The 27105-nt window shown below is 36.8% G+C and overlaps 2 protein-coding genes across 2 annotated transcripts in view; one reads left to right on the top strand and one right to left on the bottom strand.

Moving 5' to 3' along the window:
• Window positions 1-9670, top strand: part of CNMaR (CNMamide Receptor) — a 66821-nt gene extending 57151 nt beyond the window's left edge. Inside the window, exons 4-6 of the mRNA XM_071596772.1 lie at window positions 5253-5361; window positions 6585-6690; window positions 8906-9670. Coding sequence (XP_071452873.1) covers window positions 5253-5361; window positions 6585-6690; window positions 8906-9140 — 450 coding nt within the window. The 3' untranslated portion in view covers window positions 9141-9670. The remainder of the gene's footprint in view (window positions 1-5252; window positions 5362-6584; window positions 6691-8905) is intronic.
• Window positions 1-27105, bottom strand: part of LOC139697949 (dynein axonemal heavy chain 1-like) — a 500497-nt gene that overhangs the window by 424830 nt on the left and 48562 nt on the right. The gene's annotated exons all lie outside the window — the stretch shown is intronic.

Here is a 27105-nt window from a genome sequence, read left to right as displayed (position 1 = left end):
CTGTGGAAAAATGTGTGAGTTAGGACAAGGAAACAGGTACAGTGGAAGAAGGATGCGAAATAATTAAAAAATATCAATTGAAAGCCGGAAACGAAACTCAAGGAACATTGCATTGGGAAAAAACAATAAACAATGGATTACGGATGAAAAGATAGGAAAAAGAATGATCTGGACAAATGTAAACGTAGAACTGGGTAGAATAAAGTACAAAGAATTTAATATAAACTGAGACTGAAAAATAATAGAATCAAAGAATCGTGTAGAAAACGTGGTTCGAGGCAATGGAATGTTTAAAAAACGAAGGGTGAAATTAGTGCACTGAACTGAAAGATCTATCAGAAATTAAGAAGGAAAAGCATACGCAAAAAATCAAAAATTATTCATGAAAATTACTAATTGAACCTGGGAAGATTAGATACATGCAGATTGTGCCATGGTTGGACAGAATAAATGGAGGAGGAAAGTATTCGGATTGAAGAGGGGCTTATTGTAGTTCACATGTCGTGTTGCTTTTTTAGGAGAGGTATTGAAATGTATCGATGTACTATTGTATATACTGTGTTCATCCTGCGCGTACCTACAAGCACGTGCATCCTGTACGTTAACAGATAGAATACCAATGGTAATATATTCTCTTTGGGCAAGTTATTCGGTTGGTAAATAGATTATTCCAGACCAGCTAGTAGTCACCACTGCGGCTATTGCCCAGGGCTTTTCAAATTTCATTGATGCCTCCGAAATTATTCGCTCCGTCTTCATGGGCGATCCGAACCCCCATATTGATAGGATAAATAGGTATACTATACATCTTAGTAGGTGTGCATCTCCCTATTCTAATACACCCTACCTCAATTTTTAGTTGTTTTATAAAATGAAAATGATCAGCCTTTGTTTATCGATTATTCAATGCATAAATACCCTCCTTAAGGATCTTTGTGAACTACGATATCTACCATGAATATGCCTATTACTATTTTCCAAACATTTCTTTGACAATATTCACTGTAAATGAAGGATATTAATTTAACTGAAAATATATTTATAATAACAATGGACACATTAACATTTAGCATAACTACATTAACCAAATAAACATCCTGGATATTATCAATCAATTACGCAATAACGTACATGTGTAATGTATAGCAATAAAATTGTATGGGAGCATAATTCTATCAAGTGTAGCAAGACACGATGAGTTCAGACGATTCTAGCGCGCAATCCAATTGTAGCTTTTCCACAAAGATTAATAAGAGAGAATTCTTATTACGATAAACTATAGGTATGATAATTATAAACGTGAATAATTTTGATAAGAAAATAGCTCTAACAAAAAGAGCTGCATCTTGAAATACGGCAGTCACCGCTTGCATTTTGAATATTCTTAATATATTATCGGAGATGAAATGTCAATGATAATTTTGCCACAATACCATAGATTCAGCCAATTATGTTTGTCGAAAAATTAAAATGAAGAGAGAATACGGCATACTGCATCAATAGTTTATAATTGACTGAACCCTCCTATAAGAAAGACGCCTGCTAGAACTTGAAACCATCATTTTAATATTACATATGGGCAAGAATTGGAAATTCCATGAAAAGGCCGAGATTGTACGATGAGGTGCTTTCACCCCATCGATCTTCCGAGTCCCTTTAAGAACTATCGGGGGTTCCCCTATTGAGGTTTCATTGTTCCTCTCCGCTCAGAAGTAGCCCCAACTCCCTCAAGTAAGCTTGTGTAATATAAATTTCAAATCTCAACTCTCATCTGGAGGGAACCCAAGCCAAGTCGGTCGTAGATTTTGCAAAAATGTGAAGATGTATTTCAACTGGATGTTTGGAACGTTTTCAAATGAATTATTAGGATTGTGGATTCTGCGAGCGGTACTCTATGGGAAAGGAATTAATAGTTATTAATAGTCACTATAAATTATATAGTGAAATTCATCAGTAGTTATAATAGAATTCGCCCTTAGTAAACGGATGTATGGATTTTAGTTCAGAACCAATGACAGTGTTTACATAAATGATAAAAAATAAAATGGTAACAAAACAAACACTTAATACCTTGCAAAGAAAAAGCAAAGAGAGCATTGAACTTCCCTTATTTAATTACAAATCACATATATGTAAAACAGGAAAAAAATTAAAATATAATGCAGCCAACAGCCAAAAAGTATTAGGCATACTTAGTTCCAAGCATTTAACTGTACAATGAGAGAGTTTTCAAATGTTTTTGGGGGACACTTTTTCCATCATTTTTCGACGAAGTTTTTACGAATAGCTATAGTGAACAATTTAATTCAATATTTCTTATACTGTGTTGAGAATTTTAAAATGAATAATATACACGCTATTTGAATTTATATTCATATTTTCATGTAGACTTGCCTCCTATTCCCTCCTTGCCCCCTTGCCCTCTCTTCCATTCCTCATGGATGGGAGTGAACTCGTCGTCTGTAGAATATTGCCGTCAGACAAAATAAATATAAATTAGTCCACCATTGATGATGCGGTCGCAATAATCAAGTGTTTTAACTGCAAACAAGAAATATTAAGTTCATTCTATGAAGCAAATTCTGGTTTTTCACATGAACCGAGGAAAAAACTGCATTAAATCTTCCTCAGCGATTCATCAACCCTCATCAACGTCAACAAGTTCCCTTCTTTTTACAGTTTCTTTTAACCTTAATAAATCTTTTTAAAACTCTACCGATCAAGTCTTAAGCGATTCCTTAGAACATTAACAACACGTCATTGTTATTGCTTAGACATTGTCTTTCATCTGAATAAATATAATCAGCTACCTTTATGAAAAATATTCCTACAGGTGGGCGAAACAAAATTTAACCTAATAATTACGGGTATAAATTTATAATTTGCCTTCTGTATGTAAACTTTTCGTTTTAAAATCGTTCAAGCAAAGGCATGGCATCATTGTTTTGCGGCACAAGTGACATATCTACTTTTGCGAATAATATAGCAGTATTAAGTAAAATATGTGACAATAGTTAAAATGAATATTCGTCGCAATCTCAAAGATGCAGTTGCATTGGTCGTAATTTGCTTAACTTATCGCCTTACTGTTTCTGTGATTGGTAAAATTTTCCCTTACTCAGATATTAAATCCCATCAACTAGAGGAGGCAAATTCTTAATGACATTGTAAAATGAGCACTAAATAGTACATTCTACTACGCACTCAACGCAACATTAAGTCACGATAACGATTGACACATGATAAACCCGATATATATACACATACTCACATAGATTTGCACAGTAGAAAGCATTTGGACGGCTCGATAGAAGACAAAAATAAAACAAAGATAGCGCATAAAAGGACACATTTTAGAAAGTTTCAGCTTTCGACCTTCTCTGAGGCCTCCTAGAGCTCCGACTATATATATATATATACATGTGGGTCGCGGTAGTCCAGGGGGTAGAGCGTTGGACTGCTGATCGGAGGATCACATATATATATATATATATATATATATATATATATATATATATATATATATATATATATATATATATATACACCTCTTCTTTGAGAAAGGTGGCGTGGACCACCGCAAATTCGAAACCGAGTGAGTTTCTTTTCTTTTTTTGTGTGTTTCTATGTTTTTGTCTTTGTCCACTAGTGCTAACTTCATATTCATTATAAACATATATAATATACAAAAAATACTAAGACAATTTTTATGCATAATGCGTCTCGTTTTCAACTATATTGCAGGTTTTGTCAGCCTTGTTTGAAATATCTGATCATCATCCGATGTGTAGCCAAATAAAGATTAAAATATGATATGCAGTGTAATTAATTATGTAGGGTTTGCAATTATCTTGGGTTCTAAATTCGGTTTACTAAAATTGTAAACAATAGCAGCCCAAAATTGTGACCTTAGTGAATGGCGACATTCTTCTCAGGAAAAGCATCATGTTGTGTGATGATACAAACAAGGAGAAAGCATCATTGTTTTACATGCAAATAAGGAAATATATGGAGTTTATTTTCCTAATTAGACCTAAGGTAAATATTTTGAGGCTTCCATAAATCGTGTTTTTACGTTTCCATCATATATTCGAATGGACGAAAAGATCAGTTACTCGCCAAAAATGACTTCTTCCATATTTAGAAACCAAACACTTAAAAACATGAATCAATTTTAACAACATATTTAATCGCTTTGAAATTAGGTCATTCGCTCTCGGCTAGTACGCGCATCATAATCCAATACTCCATGACAAAGTTCGAAGACAGTCGAGAAAAAAAACAGTTCGGCATAAAAGCTTCACGCTGACCCATTAATACACCATTCCCCGATTGTTGAAATGCGTAACGTCAAACTGTTCAGCTTCTGCTTTAACTCTATTTTCCCACTGCCCCCACCGACTAACAAGATTTCACTGGTGGCTCATTCAAAATGATAAACTCACATGCGATCAGCCCTCGCCGGCTCCGACTCACAACCCTCAGAACTCCATTGCTCCCTTCTGACCTTTCTTAACCTCAATCCTTCATTTCGTCCTCTCCTTCCCTCCTCGCTCCCTCATTTCACCCTTTTCACAAACCTTTCCACCAATTCTCTCCACCCAGCGACTCTCCAAGAGCACTCAGTTTTCCGCACTAAAGTTATCCACATCTTCCGTTACCCTCTTCGTATTCATGCCTTTGCATGTCCGACTTTGTTAGGCCCGTAATTTGTTACAAATGCGAGGAGGAAGGGTCGGTGGATTTTCACCTTGTCTTTTATCCTCAAGAGAAAAGAAAAGGTTGATGGGGTGAAAAAAAGTGCTTAATTTCTCACCCAACGGTCACTTTTTATGTAGCTTCTCACGAGGAAACCCTTTTTAACGGAAAAAAGATATTATAATAAAATTTGGAGCTCTTTAGTTATCTAAGAGAAAATTTCTAGAACCTTTTAATAAATTCAGCAAATTATCATTAAAATAGGAATCAAGTTCTAGGAATCAACCCTAAAATGAACGTCAGGGAATGCAAGTTGTTCATCGATCAGCATTTACCTGCTTAGGGAAAAATGAAGGACGGGAAAAGCTCAGCCTAACGTAATAACGAGGCTAGGAAATGATCTACGGGAAAATTTTCATTCCTTACTTTAAAAGAAGGTGATTCTTAATTCATCATTAAGTTGAATAGCTGTAAAGATGCATATTGGTTCTGAATGATGAAAATATATTAATATTTATGTTTTACAGCTTTTCATTTTGAAATATTCTCCTCAGATACCAAATTCAAGAAGACGCCCATCTCAGCATTCCTGCCACTCAACTAAATCGAATTCGAGGCACATGCGGAACAACACAGCCACTGAAGTTTCACTGAGGTGCAACCGTAAGTGACAACAGAGGGTATTCGATGTAATGCATGGCTTTCTTTAGTGATCTGGGAACAGTGCTTGAACATTCTCATTCAGGCATGACAAAATTCAAGTACCTTTTTCACAGTCATTTCCGAAGTCCTTTACGAGCGTTCAATGATATTTTTAATACATGATTTTTCATTATTATTAACTGTTAACCCTCATACATCTTGTGCTTTTTAGATAAATATACTAGCACCTACTTTTGATTCAAGTTTTTCTTTTCAAGTTTTTACGTATTAGTTAATATTTAACTCGAAAAATACCTGTCCGGGTTGAGACGAAAATTTCTAAAGCCTAGAGAATCTACAGTTTCTACGGCCGGTGCTTTAAATCGAAAAACTGCGATGTCAACGCTTGTTTTTCGCGCATAAATATTGAGTACTCGGTAAATCTGACTTGATTTGGTGACGAGTTCCCTTTCAGTTATGCTAACATTAATATGTTTACAAAATATCTCATATGACCTGAAATTTGAAACCTCAATTGTCCACATTTATACTGAAAGAATTTCAACGATCATTTATTTACAACAATATATACGGGTTTCCCGGAGATGAGCAATGAATATTAATGACATAAATTCAAAGTTGAATTAAGCATTTAGGTAAAATTGATTACTTATGCCGTGGTAATATAAAACATTAATGAGAAAATTCACACCCAAATAAATAAAATAAGTTTAACAGTTAATTTATAATTGCTAATAAAATAAATTTCAGTCACTGGCAATAAAAGCTCAATTATCGAATTGATTAAAAATTATCGAAAAAATCAAAAATTTTGATTGCAACGCATTGAAAACGCCTCATTGATGTGATCAACATTTTTAGGACCGCATTCTCTGTAAACATAATACTAAGACCCATTTTATATATCCCTTTAAATATATAATCTTATACATTAGACAGAATTAATAATATATCCGAAATCACCGACATAGCATTTTAAAGCTATCGATGACACCGTGCTTAAAATTCATCACTAAATTCTCTACTAAACATCCACATTTAAAACTGTACAAGACTTATGAGAGCATTTTATTATTATTTTGCACCACTGAGTACAGTTAAATTCCTTACAAACAGCGAGATATATTACGAAGAATACTTTCACGTCTTTTAGTCCTGCACATAAGAGTTTTTAGGAACTGATAAGAGCTTTAATGTACTCACATAATTTTTCAAAATTGCAGACGTCCGATCCTCCACGCGAAATTTGGTTTCGACTAGAACTCAGCAAAGTATTACCAAAATGCTGCTCCTCATTTCAACTGTTTTTGTTCTTCTCAACCTCCCAAGGTAAGTCCAATTACTTCATTTTCCCAATGATTTCCTCTATATTTTTTACTTGAACTATAACATCATTATTATACTGCTTAATCTCATCCCTTCGAGGAACACAATCTGATATCCATTATCGTCATATTATTCATTATTTCTCACATTAAATTGAGCGATAAATTGAGTTAACTACTGCTGTGTATTGAAGTTGCATACATGATATCTCAAATGAACGTTAAAACTAGGATATCAAAACGCTTACAAACGCTCACAAACGCAATGTTCACACGAGATGAGAACACAAAAGAGAATTTGTAGACAAGCTTCAATGACATTAGTGGGGCTTAAATTAATATCGTGTAAGTCAACCTACACTTAGATATAACACTTGTTCAAAATAGTGGGAATTTTGATGTGTGAAGCGGAAAAAAATCCTACGTAGGTAACAACCAAACTTTAACAGTTAACTTTATCAAACTTTTATCCAAGGTATGAATTTAGCAAATAGAAAGCATTAATATTATTGAAATAAATTTGCGTCCTTCAAACTAAACACTATGATTGAAGATGGTGATATAATTAATAAGCAGAAAACTAATTTCCTAAAATATAACTAACCAATTATTTATGCATATAAAGTTAGGATACTTTTGGAGAGTGCTTCTACCAATCCTGGAATCATACATGGTTTGGATAAATAGTATTGGGAACAATTGTTTCTTGATGTGACTGTACGTCGCGGCGCACTGGCACTACACAGGCTCGGTGTTGGGGGGTCCGGTCTTTAACACGCGCCAAGCGTTAATCGCCTGCTGGCGTTCATTCAGGCTAGATCGTGTTTACAATGAAGCCCTGTAGAGTGACTCCGTGCAACCGCAAAATGCAGCGAACGATTGAACAGCGGTACGCCATCAAATGTTGTGTTGGACAGAGGAAATCGGGTACGGAGACATTGGGCATGATATACCAAGTTTTCAAGATGAAAGCATGTCATAAACTACAGTTCTGAAGTGGCACAAGCTCTTCTAAGATGGCCAAGAGAGTATGGAAGACGAGCCCCGCGCTGGGCGACCGTCGACGTCAAGAACCGACAACTACGTGCGCGTGAAGTGCTGAATTCACACCATCGGTCAAGGGTGCACATGATCGCAGATCATATTGGCATTGATAAAATGACAATACACACCATTATCATTGAAAATTTGGTAGTGCGAAACATCTACGATGAACTCGTCCCGAAAGCCTGCAGCAATGTAACCGACCCCCTGACAAAAACCGGGATCGTGACGATTACCCAACACCCTTACAGTCTCCACTTGGCACCAGCAGGCTATATAATATTCTCAAAAGTGAAATCCTCCCTCAAAAAACACCACGATGAGACTCTCAAGTGCCATCAAAGAAACTTGCACGCGCACCTTAAAGACCTTCCGAAATCTGCCTACCTGGGAGCCTACGAGTCGTGGAAAAGCCGCTGGCAAAAGTGTATTGACGCTCAAGGGATTTTCTTTGAAGAATTTTGAGGCATTTCAGCAATATCTGAAATAAAGCTATTTTTCCGGGACTGTTCCAAATACTTTCTATTCAAACCTTGTCGGCATCAAATACTCAATTGAAAAGGTCAATTTCGCTAATGCGAAATTTCTCTTTACCCTCTTCATAGTAAAATCAAGATTAGATCAGGAAATTAGGGACAACGAAGCCAAAAAATGAGATTTTAATTGAATTTCACAATTTATAATACGTAGGGCATTTCTTCTTCCTAATTTTATAAAAGATGAGGGAGCTACATAGATTAATTAGAGTATGTCAGAAACTGCGGGTAATCAAAAATCCGATAATTGTTGCAACTGAATCATAAGATTTAAAATGTAAAATGTACTTTAAATTATTGATATTATTATATATCAATTATAGCATATAACATAGTTGATGGTTTCCGGCGTAACTTTATGGAATCGATTCACATTGGAAATGAAAAATAGTGACTTTGTGATTCCACTGAAAAGTTTTTAATACGAGACGACCCGGGTTTCGACGTCGACAACCGGGTCGTCTCGTATCTAACTTTTTCAGTGAAATCACGAAGTTACTATTTCTCATTTCCAATCGCATATAATATTGAAATAATTAAATTTGAGAGTAAAAATGAAAACTTTTAATGATATTCCGACGAAATGTACGCAAAACTAAAAGTAAGCTCAGTTGATATCTTATTTTATTTACATTTCAGCTACGTCATCCGGCTCTACGTCTTTCTTTGCTTTTCCCTGTGGAAGCAGAGGGCACCCACTTCCTTGTGGTGCTTACAGCAATTTTTTATGCTTCTCTACTACACCAACTTCTCGATCAACTTCCTGTTGTACTCAATGTGTGGGGCCACATTCAGGCGATGTCTTTGGCAGCTCATCCGTAAAAAGCTGAAAACTTTGTCAAGATCACATTGTAACCCACAAAGATACACGTAAAATCAACCAATGTAATATGAAGATATTCCTGGCCACTACCACTGGCGCAAATGGTAACGATGCAAAGACGTAACCTGACGCCTGTTTTGTGCACTAAAGGTTTGCAGTAAAGGTCAAACGGTGGAAGATCATACCAAGCCTGTATTTACAAAATAATGAAAGCTCTATTTCCGTACAATTTGATGTATAGTTTATATAATCAATGTTGAAGAATATCTCTACAAAAATGACTGAAGGCTTTGATGTTGCAGATTGTTCCTCTAATATATGTAATAATTAATTTAAGCCCCCTCACAAATTTTGACGGTGGAATATTACTTACTTTTCCTGATATTATAAATGTACAAAAATCTCTCCCAACTTTTTTCCTTCATTTCTGTAAATCGAATATTTTTCATTCAAAAAAGATAAAAATAGTAAAAAATAAGATACACTCATGGGCTCATCCTTTGTTTGTATTGCACTGATCAACATAACATTCCATTGCCAGGAAAGATCTCTTCTGCCGAACATGTTGTATATACATATTTGACTAAATGTACCAAAGATAATTTGATTGAGTATGAAATAAAGTATGTGTTTCTAAGCAATTTTAAATTCATTTCATTGTTAATCATATTTTCCATGGAGCACCAGAAGAGAAAAGAGTCAAAATGACCTACCATCGAATTTTATCATTACGGTACGTGAGTACGATACGGTAGCGTATTACCTCGAAGCATCACTACAAATTCCCTACCAATAAAATTATTGATCAAACACACTTCTCTCAGTCAACGATAAAATGTGAAAGGAATAACATATGTTGAGTCATATTCATGTTTGGACAATATTCGATTACTATTGTCGAAAAAATTACAAATATAGTTATTATTAATTATTATTAAAAATCCACGTCCTAATAGTGTCAGGCGGCACACAAGTCCCAAGTAATCACAAAGATAATAGATAAGTAGCCCATTAAGGTCTGAACAATTTTCCACAGTTTTACTTTGGGAACCTTTTATTCAATAATTTCTTCAATAAAATTCAGCACGCCTATTAAGGAAAGTTTCACTTATAAGGAGCATTTCAAAAAGCTCAAAGGTATCTGAAACTAAAAAGCTCCACCAGTTTCACCGACAGAGGATTTTGAAAAGCATTTTACCACTTAGATTACTTATTGGTAATATAAAGACCTCAAAGTCGTATTTATAACATTCATGTGATCTCTATAAGTTTGCCAAGACCTTCGTTAACAGAACACGTTGAATCTAAGTGTGACCTGCTACCTTACAGCAAGAAGACTCCATCCGCAAATCTACGTATCAAGGATGCGCATTAGGCGGATTCCCTACCAGGTGAAGAATTACTTATGACTTTTTTGAATTTTCCATTTTTTACTTCTATGCACTTGTCTCATATTTCTGCCAAATTTCAAGCTTCTCGCTCATCTACAAGTGCCAAAACATCAACACTTCTGATGAGGTATATGGTACATGAATATGAAGTACCTTAAATCCAGCACTGCTAATATTCTACGAAAATCAATACTTATTCTTTTTAAACTATAAAATTTTGACCCACCACCCACATTGGAGAGTACGTAAACACCAATAATGTCTGTAGGATTCCTGAAAACAATAAGTGGTGGGAAAATAGAAATATAAGTACTGAATAAAACCATTTATTCTATCAAAAGTATGAGCTGAAAATTAACTAACAATTAACTTTAAGTAGACTGCTTTTCTGTTTCAAAACTAAAATTACAAGTATTTCATGGTATATGCATAAAACTATTTGCTTTTTGAGTTTAAAGGTAAATTCCCGTTCACCAGCAAAACTAAATATTAAAAAATGTTGTCTCTTGAAAGTATCTCAAACGGAAGCAAATCAATGCCGAAACCAAATCAATGCTCGTACTACTAACTCCTTCAAAATTTTTTAATTAGACTTGACTGCGTTCACGATAGGAGGAAGTTAGTACTTCAGATCGCCCATTTAACTTTTTTGGTATATTCTTGAATAACTTGGGAAATCAAATTAAATAGATAAAAATAATCGTTTTTTACTTAAAACTACAAAATGTTTACGAGGGGAAAAGAGAACAAAACTGGGATTTTTGTAATTTTACCTGAACTCTTTTCATTCCTGTTGGTGCCCATTATATTACTGTTTTATTTTATTATTGTAAATGAATTCAAATGGACGATTATTTGACATCTATATCACCTATCATTAAATCTAAGAAACAAACGAAAATGATTTCGCGTACTTCCTTCAAGGAGAAAAACTAACAGTCTTAAAGTAGTTCCATTATTAATCATGCACACCTATAATGATTCATATTATGCAATACTATAGTAGAGCCTTTAATAAACGCCCAAAACAATTAAAAAACAACATATAAAATTAATTCAAGCCACATTACGGGCTGGAATACCTTGTATAAATGTAAGGAAAGCCAAGAAGCCTATTACGTACGTTCCAAGTGCATGAAAGACATCAACTTTGCGAAATCTCTTATTCCGATTTCCATGAATTAAAAATATAGCAAATATTACAAAAAAAATGGTTTGCAGTAATTCTACTCTTAATTTTACTAATTAGTCCAATTTTTTTAGATAGTAATTATTATCAAAATATCTATGTACTCTTTCAACTTATTTCACAATTCTTTTACATTTCTCCGAAAGTATTTAGCTGAATTTTCTCTACTTATATTTATTAATCTTCTTCCATACATTTCGCAACAGTCGAGGAAAATCAAACGCACACTAGTTTTTTTAATTAACATGAAAAAGTTCGAACGACGAGAGCTCGACCCTTTCCGATAAGTAATTAAAATAAACACTAAAAGTGTACCTATATACGGTAACCTTTGTATTCACCTATCCGAAACGATAAATTCAAACGCACCTGCGATTTACATCCAACATTATTTTTTATGCAAGATCAAGGTCTCCTAGATCGCAGCAAAACTTAAACAAAAGTAAATTTTAGGATTTTAGTTCTAGAGAATATTATATTAAAACTCCTGATTAAATAAGGCGAGCATCTCTTAAAGAACTTATCCTTTTAATAATAAATCACTTTGCTATCAAACATTCTTTCAGCCAAGCAGCCCAGAAGGCCTGTTCTTCCAAATGCAAACCGTGGAAAAAATATCCATCGTGAATACTACTGGAAGTGCTCCGATGCGCTTTACTACCGTGCTGATTTAATGGTCAACGCGCCTCAAATTACTCGTTATATCACATTTAAGTGAACTTAAAAGTATATCCTTGCACCGATAGCACTAATCGCTCCACCCCAAGCCCGAAAAGGTTGACGTGCGTATTAAATTCTTGGCAACTAGGATGTGGGAAGTGGAAAGGCAATCTGACGCCCTCTCACTTCAAGACGCTGTAAGTGAGGATCGAAGCACTCCCTAAAATAAACACACCGCTTCACAAAGAGGGCACGAGTTGATTATAGTGGCTGGAAAAAGCCGAGTCTCTTTAGTTCCGAACATCCTGATACATGGTGGTAATATCATTAAGACGGTTAGCCGCGGGGCCAAGTCATTTTTCAATTATTTTGGCTCAGCATTCAAATTGACCTTGGAAAAGGGCTTGAAAAAAATTATTTTGCCAAACCACAAATTCTATACTATATTTTACTACACAGCTAATAATCAATATGAAAACATTACTACTTGATTGACAGACTCTCTAATTAATTTTAATTGGCGTAAATAAATGTGATGTCACATAAAAACTGCTGAAATCCACATAATTTAATTAATGTAAAGATCTCACCTTCTCTACATGCAACTCAAGTTGAATTGTTCACTAAGCGTTATTAAAAATTTCTCCAGGAATCATACAAGGCCAATCTTGCCTCTTTCCCAGCTAAAATTAGAGCGTCAATCAGCGACGCGTAAAAAAATTTGAATGATGAATTCTTCGGAAACATTTTCTCAACTTTGATGTATTAATGAATGAAAGAACTTGTTTTAATTATGTTTTACAATTTTAATAATTCCTGCTTCAATATTTCTGTTGGTAATTTTTCCCAAAATGTTTTCATGAAGGAGGTATATAATAAAGTGGAAGGGATAATAAACATGAAAATTGACGAAAGGTAATTAAAATTTAAAGAATAAGTACGAAAATTACTACAATTTTCTATTCGATGATCTAATTTTTTTTTAATTTAATTTAATTTTAATTAATGTTCTTGGAATTAATACTGAAACCAATTTCCATGTCATCTAGTCCCTAATTTAAAAATCCGTGTTAGGTAGCAGAGACGATATAGAGTTATGATAATTTATAAACATGTATTACAGCCAAATTTCTACTAATTAGTGCTGAAGGAGAAGACATTCTTTCATATTATTCTAGTTGCCATTTCCCAAATATATTTCTTCCTTTGTAAATTTAAAATGAACTTCTAAATTAAATCCAACAGAAAATAATTAGATGAGGTAGAAAATACCAATTGTGATTGGTATAACCATAACTGAGGCCTGTTCTTTGCGAAAAACTGTGATAAGAATTGTCTTATGAAACAATGACATCCAAGATGTACTTAATATAAACATCTGATGTAAGCAGACTTCAGCAAAGAGATTTCTCGATACAGATATTTCTTCCATGTGAAAATTTCTCCAAGCATTAATCAATTATGCCTACCGATCAATTGATCACTGCCCTTTTTCATTAAATAATCCCGTAATTTAGACAAATTCATTATGACTACATAAGCGCAGGTGTTAAGATATCAATCTGGGCAGTCAATTATTGACTGCCTTTCCCTTATTTTCCCGATTTATCGATATATAGCCAATTAATATAAATTATCTTGTTGATTTTTTTAACCACCGTGTTTCATTATCTTCCTACATATTTTGATGAGAATCACAAACCATCGCTGCACATGACACTAACTGGTATGACCCAAATCGGTTTTTATTACATAGATGCGTTCATCACAATGCGAATTGTCAAAATAAAATCATAATCGATTCATAATGACTTAATTTTTAAAAAAACTCCTTCATTCACATATATACTATTCTAACTACAGGGTTCGTCCGGAAAATAAGTGTACTGAGTTCAGGAAAAAAAATTATTACACTTTTACATATCTTAAGCTAATATTCCTCAAAATAGGACCCTTGTGAGTCGATACACTTGTTCCAGCGGCGTTCCCATTCCTGGAACGCTTCCGCGAAGGCATCATCGGGAACCTCTCGAAGACTCGTCTTCGACCTCTTCTCTGCCTTCCACGAACATCTTGTGCCACCGAAAGATCATGTTTCTGGACATGGCTGACTCCCCGTAAGCCTGGTTAATCATACCGACAGTTTCGGTAGACGATTTCCCAAGCTTTACCGCAAATTTGATGGAATAACGCTGCTCCAAAAACTTCGGCATCGCGTTCCGTGACGTGGGTCGAGCGTGGAGGTTCGCGTTAACAGAGCTCCTCACTACACCACAGCTCAGAGCCGACTGCCTTTTTCAGCGTCGCTTGCCAACATACCCCCCTTCAATCGCAGCCCGTCAGAGCGGTGCTGAGCGCGCCTGGAGCGGCGCGCCCAGCCCAGGAGTCAGTACACTTATTTTCCGGACGAACCCTGTATTCATAATAATGCATACATACATAATAATAATTATAATAACTATACATGAATCCGACCACAAAATATCGAGTGGCATCGTTAAACATCTTCTTCGACAGCGGATGTCTCGCCCTTGGGATAATCCCGAATTACGTCAATATTACCACTAACACCTTATCTTCAGCTGCTAGACATGCAATCCTAATCGCTAGGACAGCTTGGGTAAAAGTAGAGCTCCACAGCTGGTATGTGAAGAGAGACTGTATTTCCCACTGCATATTTCTATTGCATGCGGTTCTTAACTAAAGTGCACCCTTTGCATGAACCCACGAGTGAATGAACACGTGATATTTTTCATCGTAGTCAATTCAACGGAGGTTAATGTGAACACGGCGACAAAAATCTTAAAAGACTAAGGTAAAAGGCTTAAAACACGTTCCCAACCTTCCAAATCAGCCACAAGGAGCAAGAAAATCGAACTGCACACTTTGATGTTGCCTCAAAAACTAGCAACCTTGGTCTTAAAACCCTGTTTTTTCATAAGATACCCCCATAATTTAAAAAAATGTCCAAATAGAAAAGTACATTTACAGAAGTTGGAGTCTATAAAAGTAGTGAAAAATCATTTGATAGACAATAATCTAATATTGGAAAAAGCAGACAAGGGCAACTCAATTGTTGGGTTGAACAATTTTCTATATACTGATAAGGGCTACGACTTCATGGAACGTTCCTAAATTACTAGGCTCCAAAGTGACCTTACCCCAAAGTTCCAAAGAGCAACGAAAAAAGCTCTCATATCCGCCCCCACCAATTTTAAGCACAGTGAAGTCTACAAGTGAACAGTAATGAGCCCCTCCCAGATTTTTGGATCTCACAAAAATTCACTAAATAAACGTACCTATGAGACCCGAGATTTCCAGGGTAGCTGCACCAACAAGGAAACCCGCAATACATTCTCCAGGTAATTCTCCGATTTCCATCCCAAATACTTAGAGAAATATTCGTAAGATTTCTGAGACAAACTCTCCAATAATAATCCCCCTACTCTCTCTAAACACACCTTAGCGTTCATGAACCTCTGCACCAGTATTTGAATTTAGTTCTGTTTTCAGTTTTCTTAAGTACCCTGCGAGCCACCTCTAGGGTGTGTGGCAGGTATTTCTTACGCAACAGACTATCTTTGACCCAAAACACCTTCTCTCCTAGCGCGATCGGACAAACGTTATTTTATTCTGAACCCTCATTGTTTGTGGGAAAAATTACATCTTAAATCTATCAGTTCTCCACTTAATCTTTTGAATTTTATTGATATCATCTCTTAGCGTAATAGGTTAAGATGGGTCCAATGAAACATTTTCAACAGCATTACTTTTAACAGCTAAAGGAAATATTATTTAACATAGTCTGTCTTATAAGAGACCATAAGAAGCTCACTTTATTCTTTCCTTCAACAGCATTGCTAAAGATACATCCTTCCAAAGAGGCCATAAGTAGTTCACTTTATTCTTTCCTTCAACAGCATTGCTAAAGACGCGTCCTTTCGAATCATGCAAGACATTTAATCTGTTATTTAGCCTTCGCTCTATAATAGATTCCCTACGTAGATCCACTAGTAATTTTGATACATTACTCACAACAACGCTTCACAAATATAGCTCCTCTACGCTGCATGCGATCAAATTTGGAAAACAATCCGAATTCATGAGGATCCCATATGCGAGTACTGGCAGCATATTATAAATGAAGTCCGACGAGTAAAAGATAACATTTTGCTTTAACCTTCTCATCACATTTTCCCAACACTCTCCTGATAAATCCTAATTTGTTGTTAGCTTTTCCACATATTCCCCGTATGTGTTTCACCCAGGTGAGTGAGAGTGACGCCTAAATATTTTAATCGAGTCTAAACTTGCTACTAGGGTAGGCTGAAAACTAATTGACACATGCTTGTAGACCACAAATAAAATGTCCACCAGAAGCACTCCTGGTGGCATGCGAAAGTAACATGCGCAGGTTTCAGGTCGCTTTATTCATCCAGTGTATTTTGAGAAGCAGAAGTATGGAGACGTGTTCTAGTGCTATGTCAACGCGAGTTCAACAGCCAGCTGTTATCGAATTTTTAACTGCTGAAAAAGTGGCTCTTACTGAGATTCATCGTCGTTCAAAGGCTGTTTATGGTGACGATGCTGTTGATAGTTCTACTGTTAATCGATGGTAGTAAAATTTCGAGGATGCGAGCCTGGAAAAGCCATTATTTTTGATGAAACACGCAGCGGACGTTCGATCACTGCCACAGACAATAAATATCGCAGACTCGTCGAAGATTTGATTCAAAATGACCGGAATATCACTCAAAAGCATATTGCAAACGATATCGGAATATCCAAGGAAGAAGTTTGTCGTGTCAAAGGCAGCCTGGCGCCAAAAATCTTGCAACATGACAATGCTCGTCCACACGCTTCGCGCGCAACTGGAAAGGCTCTGCGGAACCTGAAATTTGAACCGATTCCACACCCTCCTCATTCCCCTGATTTTTTCCTTAACTCAAAAGAAACCTCAAGGGTAATCATTACACCTAGGACGATGAGATGAAGGCAGCTGTCAATTCCTGGGTTCGAGAAAAGTCGGAAGATTTTTTAGTGACGAAATGAAAAAACTTGTTACACGTTGGGAGAATGTGTTGGCCTTAACGGTGACAATGTTGAAAAATTTATACATGATTTTGAAACTTAAGAATTGTACTTGAATGTAATTTTTTCCGATTTTGCTATTTGTTTTTGTTCACGCTCTACAAGCATGTGTGCATTAATTTTCACCATACCCTCGTATTTCTGAGTTCCTGGTGCAGTAGGCGTTGGAGAGGAAATTACTCTTTTTCCAAAAATGTATCACTTCGCACATTTGTTAGGTTGTATTCTAATGCCATATATTGAACCAGCGTTGAAAAGCATTTAGTTCATCTGCTAAAGCTGCTACATCCTCCGAATAACGCATATCTCTGTTAACCACTGCCTCGTCGGCAAATAAACCTATATTACTAGTGAATACGCTATGGAGGTTATGTCATTAACTTAATTAATAATACAAGATGTCATATAACACTTCCCTGGGGATCACCTGAAGTGGCTTCTACTGTATTGGAAGGACTTCTACTGTATCTGTCCTTGACTACTCTTTGTACCCGACCATTCAAAAAGTCTTTAGGCCACCCAAGGATATTTTTATCTATGCCATATGTTTCTGGATTTGTGAGTAGTTTATTATAAGGTACTTCGTCGAGAGTCTTTTATAAATCTGGAAAATCCACGTTCACTGGAATTTTTCTCTCTCACTTTCGGAAACCAAGCTAGTTACTCACCAACAAATCCTAACTATCGAGGTGTCCCACTGTCGAACTAGCAACTACTCAAGGGGTCATGTATGTTCCATAACCTTGCATGATATGGATGTGAGGGAAATAGGCGTGTAATTGCTCGGTTTCTCCTTGTCTCCGTTGTTAAATATTAATGTTACATTAGCTGTTTTCCAATCACTGGGAAACTTGTGGTTTACTAGGGATATCTTCAATATGGTTTCTAAATTCGGCGCAATTTCCGACGATAGTTCCTCATATACACTAGCGAATATTTGATCGAGGTTGGAGAATTAACTAGGCCTAATATTATTCCGCTAACGTTCTATCCCATCACTTATTTCAATTTTGGGCATCAGTTGGCGAGAACGAATAGGTAAACAATCGTAGACATTCAGTGAGACATTGGTGAAGACGCTGGAAAAAGGAATATATTAAGCTGGCATTTTCTAAACAGCTGTTTACTCTTTTGTTTATCGTTTTTGGGTGAATTCAATGTAGACTTGCGGTCGTACGTCAGAGAGGTTCAGAGAAAACGGCCAATATGCTTTAGGATTCTCTTTAAAATGTTCTACTTATCTTTTCCTTTTGAACTAGCCTAACACTTTCCTAATCTCCTTCTTGGCATTTGCCATAGATATCTTGTAATCGTAAGGGATCTCATTTCTTTTGCTGCTCGAGGTATCAGTCCTAATTTTTTCATCCTGGCGTGACATAGCCTTTGATATCGTGATGATTTTCTAACATCCGCGTTGTACCATCTCGGTTCAGTCTTATCTTTTATGAATTCACTTGGAATGAACCACTTCACTTATGATATCAAGAAATTAATTCCACGTATCCTCAATATTACTGTGTTTACCATCTTCCTTTAAATTAATAAATCGACTCCGTAACAGGCATTTTAAGCCTCGTGGCCCCCTTCTTTAACCAAGTAAATTTTTCTCTCAGGCTTTTTATTTCGGACCACACATAGGGAAAGCAGTATTTACCGCTCTGTGGTCACTAATTCCTCTAATACCTCCGTAGTTAAACTTTTTTGGGTACTTTCGTTGCCAAAAAATAAAGATTAGTTTCGTCCCTATTTGTTGATGGAGCATTTGGTGGAGGTGCATGGAGCACAACGTAAAAGAATGTAATAGAGACTCGCAGGTATCTTTGGCCTTACCCCCCGTTTTAAAACTATATGGGCTCTAATCAATAGATGGGATATTGTAATCTCCACCGATTAGTATGTCGCGATTGTTGTTTTGGGATGAGAAACTTTTGATTGGCTGATCTAGTTCTAGCATTGAATTTTTGTCTTCCAGCGTCCAGTAAAATACGCATATATAATTCTTTTGGATTCAGCAACTTTTGATTCTGTTACGCTGTACAACACAAATGTGCTACCAAAAATAAGCAATAGTGACAGTTCACCTAACAGCGCCACTAAGCTTGAACAAAAAGCTTTACAATAGCTCGTAAATTACATTGATCACTTTTAACTAACTTTACACATTTGCAATCTCAATGCTTGTCAATTTTTGGTGATATTCTACTACCTATACACCAAATTTGGTGAAAATGACATATGCTTGTGATAACGGACGAAACGCCTGAATAGTTTCCGTTTGTACCAGTGCAAGCCACGCGCAATGATCTACGGAAAACAGGAACTGACCTCGTAAATAAAAGGAACACCGCTCTCATTCTTAAGTAATTGATTCCCATATTCTTGACTTCGTACGCATTTATTATTAGATAAGTTAGATTGTAGGAATTATTCCATTTAGACCCTAAAAGAAATGAAAATGATTGTCGTGAAACCTATGAACATTTCAGGGCCAGGATGCGACCCCTGCATCAGCAGAAATAGATTGAGAACCCTGGGTTCTAACTGCACACACACCGTGTGTATACATGTATGCCGTGCATAAACCGTACATACTCGTATACCAACAATGACTTTTTAAAGTGACTGTATTACAAATAAAGACTTCAGCTAAGATAAAATATAATATGAACTAACAAACAAATTAAACAGATAAATATTACCACAGAACTAACTTAATCACAAACAGTCACACGAAGTTTTAGCAGCCAAAATATTTAGCCCTGGGATGGACAAATAAAGCACTGGAAGGCCACGACTTATTAGATGACTAATGAAAGCATTACAGAGAATTAAAGGGTCAATTCAGGAATGGGCGGGTGGTAGAGAGTGAGATGAATAATTTTGGGAGTCGGTATAACGTGGATCTCTAAGAGAGTAAACGACGGAATTCAGGTGGTTGTAGAAAGATTCAATTGAGGGTATTGAAGATAGGGATAAGGCAGTTGGAGGAGTGAAGGATAGCAATGGATCGGAAGATACCATTGATGGCAGAATTAAGAAATTTTAGGACTTGAATAGTTTTGCTGGTGGACAAAGGGGTAAGTGTGGACATAATTAAGCTACAGGGAGAATCATGCAGACACACACAATGAATGATTCTTGGCATCTTCACCTAGTTAATGCTAGATTGACTGGGTCTGCCATTATTTCTAGTAAAATATTCTGCATTAAAATGCAGAAATTTCAAAGTGTAAAAATCATTCGCCTTTACCGGGATTTGAACCCGGATCCTACGATGTCCGGCCGAGTTCTTTAGTCACTTAAGCTACCTAGATATCCTCTCACACTTCGAAATGTTAGGGGATGTAAAGGAACAAGATGTTATGACGTAATACTGTGCATACAATGCCACAGTTATTCGTAATCGTGCGCGTAGCGAATGATTTTTACACTTTGAAATTTCTGCATTGTAATGCATATTAGCCGATCCATTCGTTAAAAGTTACTGTCGCGGTATCTCCCATACTCATTTAAAAATTTGCTGCTATCCACTTTTTCCAACTTCTGTACCCTACTCCCCAGTCTCCTATTCAGTACTATGACTACCCCAGGTTGACTCACTACCCCTCTGTTATATATTACTCTGTATCTATCGCTCCAATAACCCTCTATCTTTCTGTCTCACCTCACGTAGGCCTAAAATGTCTATATTTCCACTCTCCATCGCCCTCGCATGATTTTAATACGACTTTCAGCCTCGTGAGCCGAGCTTCATATTTGCCATGGCTCATTTCCTGATTTGAAATTCGAAGTAATTTGCCTATTCATTTCAATATGTGGTTAAGTCATGAATTCATGCGTTTGGGTCACAAGGGCTAGCCATTGAATATAAAATTAAATAACTTTATCAGATTCGGCAATTGTGCGACAATTTTCAAATTGTAAAAATCATTTGCCTTGATCGGGATTCGGGTTCGAATCCTGTCCAAATTTGTTTTGTCACTTTCAAAATTGTTGCATTTTAAAGCGCATTAGCGGACGACTGTTGCGGTATATCCCACAGTTTCTTTGAATTTTTCAGAATTTACTTTGAGTAGTTTGTGGGAAAATAAATTCCAATGCCAGAATGATCATTTTAGAAACATCATAATGAAGATATATAATTCATCCTTTGTGTTGAAAATTAATAGTTTTTAAATTTCAATGTAAATTAAGTGGTTATTACATCGGTTCCTTATTGTTGCTCTTAATTTTTTTGTTTGAATTCATTACTAAATTGTTCAAAGCTGTCTCCCGGCCAAATTCCTCCTGCATAATTGATAACATAAATTACTACGAATGATTCCATAAATGTTCTTCATTCCTCATTATCAAAAGTTCTTTATATAATTCTGCATGTATGCTATCTATTTCTACAACTCTATTCGATTTAATTCCTTAAATGATTTTTCTATCTCGCAGTTTCTGGTCTAAATCTATTCTTGTGACCCTGGAAACTCCTAACTTTTGTGTAGGGCGCCCATTTTGCGCTTTATCTGTTAACTCTATATATCCTTTGACTGCTTTTTTCGCCATGTTTTCTTTGCCCTATTAGTTTCTCGCCTCAGTTTATTATTTGGTTCTTTGTACTTTCTTAACCTGAATTATCTGTTTGTATTCTTCCGTTTCCTTCTTTCATACACCTTCCAAACCATATTTTCTGTAATTCATTGCTTCTCCTTTTCCTTTTTATTGTTTCATAAGCCGATTTCTTTGTTCATTGTTTGAAATATGCCCAAATATTTTCAACTGCGCCTATCCTCTTGTATTTTCTCAATGTTTTATAAACTTCCTCCAGGTACTTCTTTCTTAACATTATCTTTCTCTATCTTCGAAAATTTTCCCCATGTATTTACGTCTTTTGTGGCGTTAAATTCATATAGTATGTTAATTAATAATTAAGCTATTTCTACTGCATAACTCTGTTTTCTCCCCGTGGTAATTCTTTTCTCCTTAACCACCCTCTCCTTCCTCACTCTCGTTCATCCCTTCACCTAGCACTGTATCCCGGTCCCCAATTCCTATTAAATGTTCTTTCCATGCGCATTTGCGATAATTTCCTCTAACTGATCGTAAACGCTACTAAGCTCAATAGCTTTTTAGTCCCTGATTGAAACACTCCAATGGCTATATGGACTTTGGAAAAAGGTTTGATGGCGGTCTTTTTAGATGAATTTCAATGTTGATTACTACGTGTTAAATGCATAAACGTGACAAAGCGAGACTCTAATCTACCCACGTGCATTCCGGAGCAAGAAGCTTTTTAACAAACGGCGACAAATGAGATGGCATTCTTAATATCTGCCCTCGAATGATAATATTTTTTTATTAACTTTTGAAGGATCTCAGATTTTCCCGGTGTAACAACTGGAAATGCTCTCGGATTCTTCGAGTAGAAAGTCACGTTTTCGACACCTTGAAGCGGAGAAATACTCGATCTCGAGAATTCTACTGCCAATGCTAATGTCAGCACATAGACGGAGAGCCGAAAGATCTGTTAAATCAATCATATGATTTATTTCTTACTTTGAAGATAATTTAAATTAATACTTAAATAAAAAGATGAATTTCAATTTAACCCCCACGTAACAATAGTTAATAGCAATAAATGTTTAATGACGAATTACTTCAAAACAAATTAAATCATATTTCAAGACCAAATTACCCCATGATGAAAACAGGAACAGAATATGTTGTAAATTTCAGTTATCATGGCAACCAGATAACTACTTAAAAATTAATGATTAATACAGCCACAAATCAGATATTTGTCGATTTACAAGCATAAATATTTAGTTATTTGTTCGTGCGTGAGAGATGAAAATAAAGTCCAAATGAAAGGTAAGTCTGATATTTTTAAAGTAAATAATCGCCGTGCATTTTCATATTATAAATTGAAAATTTTCCAATAAATTCCAATAAATATCTGAAACAAGCAGTAATTTTTATTATTATTTTACTTAGCAAATTTCATTTCAAAGCTATTATCCTTTGTATATTAAAGATAAATCATTTAATCCTTAACCAATAAACTCAAAATATCATACCCTGTTAAGCGAATTTACGGATAATATCCACGAATATGAAAGTGGAAGCTGATTACGCTGATAGCTATTATATTCAATGCAGAGAAATCAAGGCGTTGCCTACCTCATCGGTAAATATCACAAATGTAATAAATAGAGCGGCCGAAGGATCGGAAGGAGAAGTATGTTGATCAAGTGCATACAAAGCAAAATTCACCCTAGGCAATTCGACACCGCAGCGCATACAATCCAAAGATAAACCCACACAAATAATAAGCTTGACTTTCGGAATCCTTTGATCATATGTAATCTAGGGCAGAACCTAATCTCGCTCACAGTGTATGACTGTCTAATCCATCTATAATGATTAAACCACCAATAATGGCAATCAATTATAATGATTAAACTAACTCAACGTCCCGTTCATTAGCATAAAGTCAGCGTAATACACGTTTCCTCTCATTACTTTATCGCTTGACGGCACATACGTCACATTTGCGAAGAATACGACTGATTCAATTATTTGGTAACATGCGGTCTACAGCACTAGGTTCTGTGGCCCTTATAATCCTTATCTAAGAATATCTGATCCTCATTCTGGAGTTAATCAACTTGACGTCGACGTCAACGACGACGTCTCTCCTTATTTAATTTGGACGCAAACTTAGTTGAGCTCATTTACCTTGTTTAAACCTTTTCTCAACGAATACTCGAGCGAAAAATGTGAACTTGGACAGCGAAAACTCGTGCAGGGTCCAGTGTTGAAGCCCGGTGGTGTTATAGCACAGCCCGCATATCCGTCGTGTAGTGTGGGTGGCGTACATTCCAGTTTCAAAATTAAATCGAGAGAAAAAATATGATCTTACATTTGGCTGCATTAAAAAAATTCACAATAATGTATATAAAGTGGCGAGGCAAATGATAATACCCAACATTATCGTTCACATAAAACTTCCAGCTTTGAACATTGTAGTAATAAATTCAAACAAAAAATTAAGAATGAAGGATCTCAGTTTTTCCCGGCGTATTGTATTCAGGAAGTTCTCTCGGGTTTCCCACCGGGTCAGCGTGGTGTGCACCGACGTTTCGACGGCTAACTCTGCCATCGTCTTCAGGGTGAAGTGCAGAGCAATGAATTCGCCATGTATTTATACCCTGTCGTAGGGTCAGGTGTCCTCCGATTGGTCCGATGTGTTCCCAAGTGCCGAGCCGCCCCGGTGACGTCTCGTACTTTCAATTTTTCTCAGCACAGGTCTCCACGTGCTGCTGATCTGGAAGCCAGTGTCCCTGTTGAAGGTATTCTGTCCTTCCAGTCGGATTTCCACGGCTTCCTTCGCCACTCGGTCCCAGTAGCCGTTCGTGTGACAAAGTCTTTTGGTGCTCCCCCAGTCAATCCGATGACCATGCGTGATGCTGTGTTCGGCGACTGCAGACTTCTCAGGGTAATGGAGTCTGATGCATCGCTCATGCTCCGTTAGTCGCTTTTCAATTGTGCGGCCAGTCTCCCCGATGTATACCTGGCCGCACTCACACGGGATCCGGTATACCCCCGGCGCCTTCAAACCCCGTTCGTCTTTTGCCGTGCCAAGGAAGTTCTTCAATTTTCCTTGTGGCTTGTGGATGGTTTCCACTTTATGTTTCCTTAGTATCCTGGAGATCTTATGGGATACCGTGGAAATAAAGGGGATCCTGACCCTGGCAACGGGTTTTTCTCTTTCCTCTCTCTGACGGTCGTTTCTGGTGTGTGTGTCAGACCAGGAAGGTTTGGAGGCAGAAGTTCATCACCTGAAAAATACTTTCCTTCAGAATGGATACACAAGCCGGGAGGTCAATTTGGCCCTTAAAAGGGCCTTCACCAGAAACGACCGTCAGAGAGAGGAAAGAGAAAAACCCGTTGCCAGGGTCAGCATCCCCTTTATTTCCACGGTATCCCATAAGATCTCCAGGATACTAAGGAAACATAAAGTGGAAACCATCCACAAGCCACAAGGAAAATTGAAGAACTTCCTTGGCACGGCAAAAGACGAACGGGGTTTGAAGGCGCCGGGGGTATACCGGATCCCGTGTGAGTGCGGCCAGGTATACATCGGGGAGACTGGCCGCACAATTGAAAAGCGACTAACGGAGCATGAGCGATGCATCAGACTCCATTACCCTGAGAAGTCTGCAGTCGCCGAACACAGCATCACGCATGGTCATCGGATTGACTGGGGGAGCACCAAAAGACTTTGTCACACGAACGGCTACTGGGACCGAGTGGCGAAGGAAGCCGTGGAAATCCGACTGGAAGGACAGAATACCTTCAACAGGGACACTGGCTTCCAGATCAGCAGCACGTGGAGACCTGTGCTGAGAAAAATTGAAAGTACGAGACGTCACCGGGGCGGCTCGGCACTTGGGAACACATCGGACCAATCGGAGGACACCTGACCCTACGACAGGGTATAAATACATGGCGAATTCATTGCTCTGCACTTCACCCTGAAGACGATGGCAGAGTTAGCCGTCGAAACGTCGGTGCACACCACGCTGACCCGGTGGGAAACCCGAGAGAACTTCCTGAAAAAAATTAAGAGCAACAATAAGGAACCGATGTAATAACCACTTCATTTACATTGAGTTTTAAACACTATTAATTTTCAACACGAACGACGAACTTTATATCTTCATTATGATGTTTCTAAAATGATCATTTTTGCATTGAAATTTATTTTCCCACAAATTACTCAATGTAAATTCTGAAAAAATTCAAAGAAACTGTGGGATATACCGCAACAGGAACGTTTAACGGAGTCGTCCGCTAATGCGGATTACAATGCAACAATTTTGAAAGTACAAAAATAATTTTGAACAGGATTCGAGCCCGAATTCCAATCAAGGCAAATGATTTTTACAATTTGAAAATTGTCGCACAAATGCCGAATCTGATAAAGTTAATTAATTTTATATTCAATACCTAGCACTTGTGATCCAAACGCATGAATCCATGACTTAACCACATATTGAAATGAATAGACAAATCACTTCAAATTTCGAATCAGAATGTCGATATTATTGCGTTGCTGCTTTGATCGTTATTGGCGTAAAGCACACAATGCCTTGGTTAAAATGTTTAATCATAATTGTTCCTCAATGACGATGAAAAAAAGCTCTTCCTTGACTTTTCCACTAGGAATTAAATAATTGTATTAAGCAGAACTGATTTCCTTATTACAATTAAAATGCAGAAATTATCGACCGCATAACTCTGGAAAAATGTACGCCATCAGTATTTAATAACCATTTTCATGGCTACATCGGGGTTAAATTACTCACATATCTATTGCGGAATCCTTTCCACTGGAACTCGCGAATTAATGAAAATAATATATGTAGACAAATATTTAAGACTTGGAAAACATGAGTTTCTTTCTTAACGAAAATTCAACTGTGGTTTTGGTAAATCACCAACCTAAGCTCTTCACCGTGCAAACTAACCTCATGACCCAATTCCAAAGCTCCCATCCCTTTCCGATAGGCTTTGCGAGCTTCTCAAACCCCATACTGTTCTACGCAGCTGCTATACATATCAGCTTAATTCAGTATAGAATCCACTCACGATGGTCATTACATTTTCTCCCGCTCTTTACATCACCTTCCAT

Source organism: Hetaerina americana, unplaced genomic scaffold, assembly GCF_022747635.1.
Source record: "Hetaerina americana unplaced genomic scaffold, ioHetAmer1.1.p SCAF_8, whole genome shotgun sequence".
Classification (NCBI taxonomy): domain Eukaryota; kingdom Metazoa; phylum Arthropoda; class Insecta; order Odonata; family Calopterygidae; genus Hetaerina; species Hetaerina americana.
This window is presented reverse-complemented; position numbering and strand designations above follow the sequence as displayed.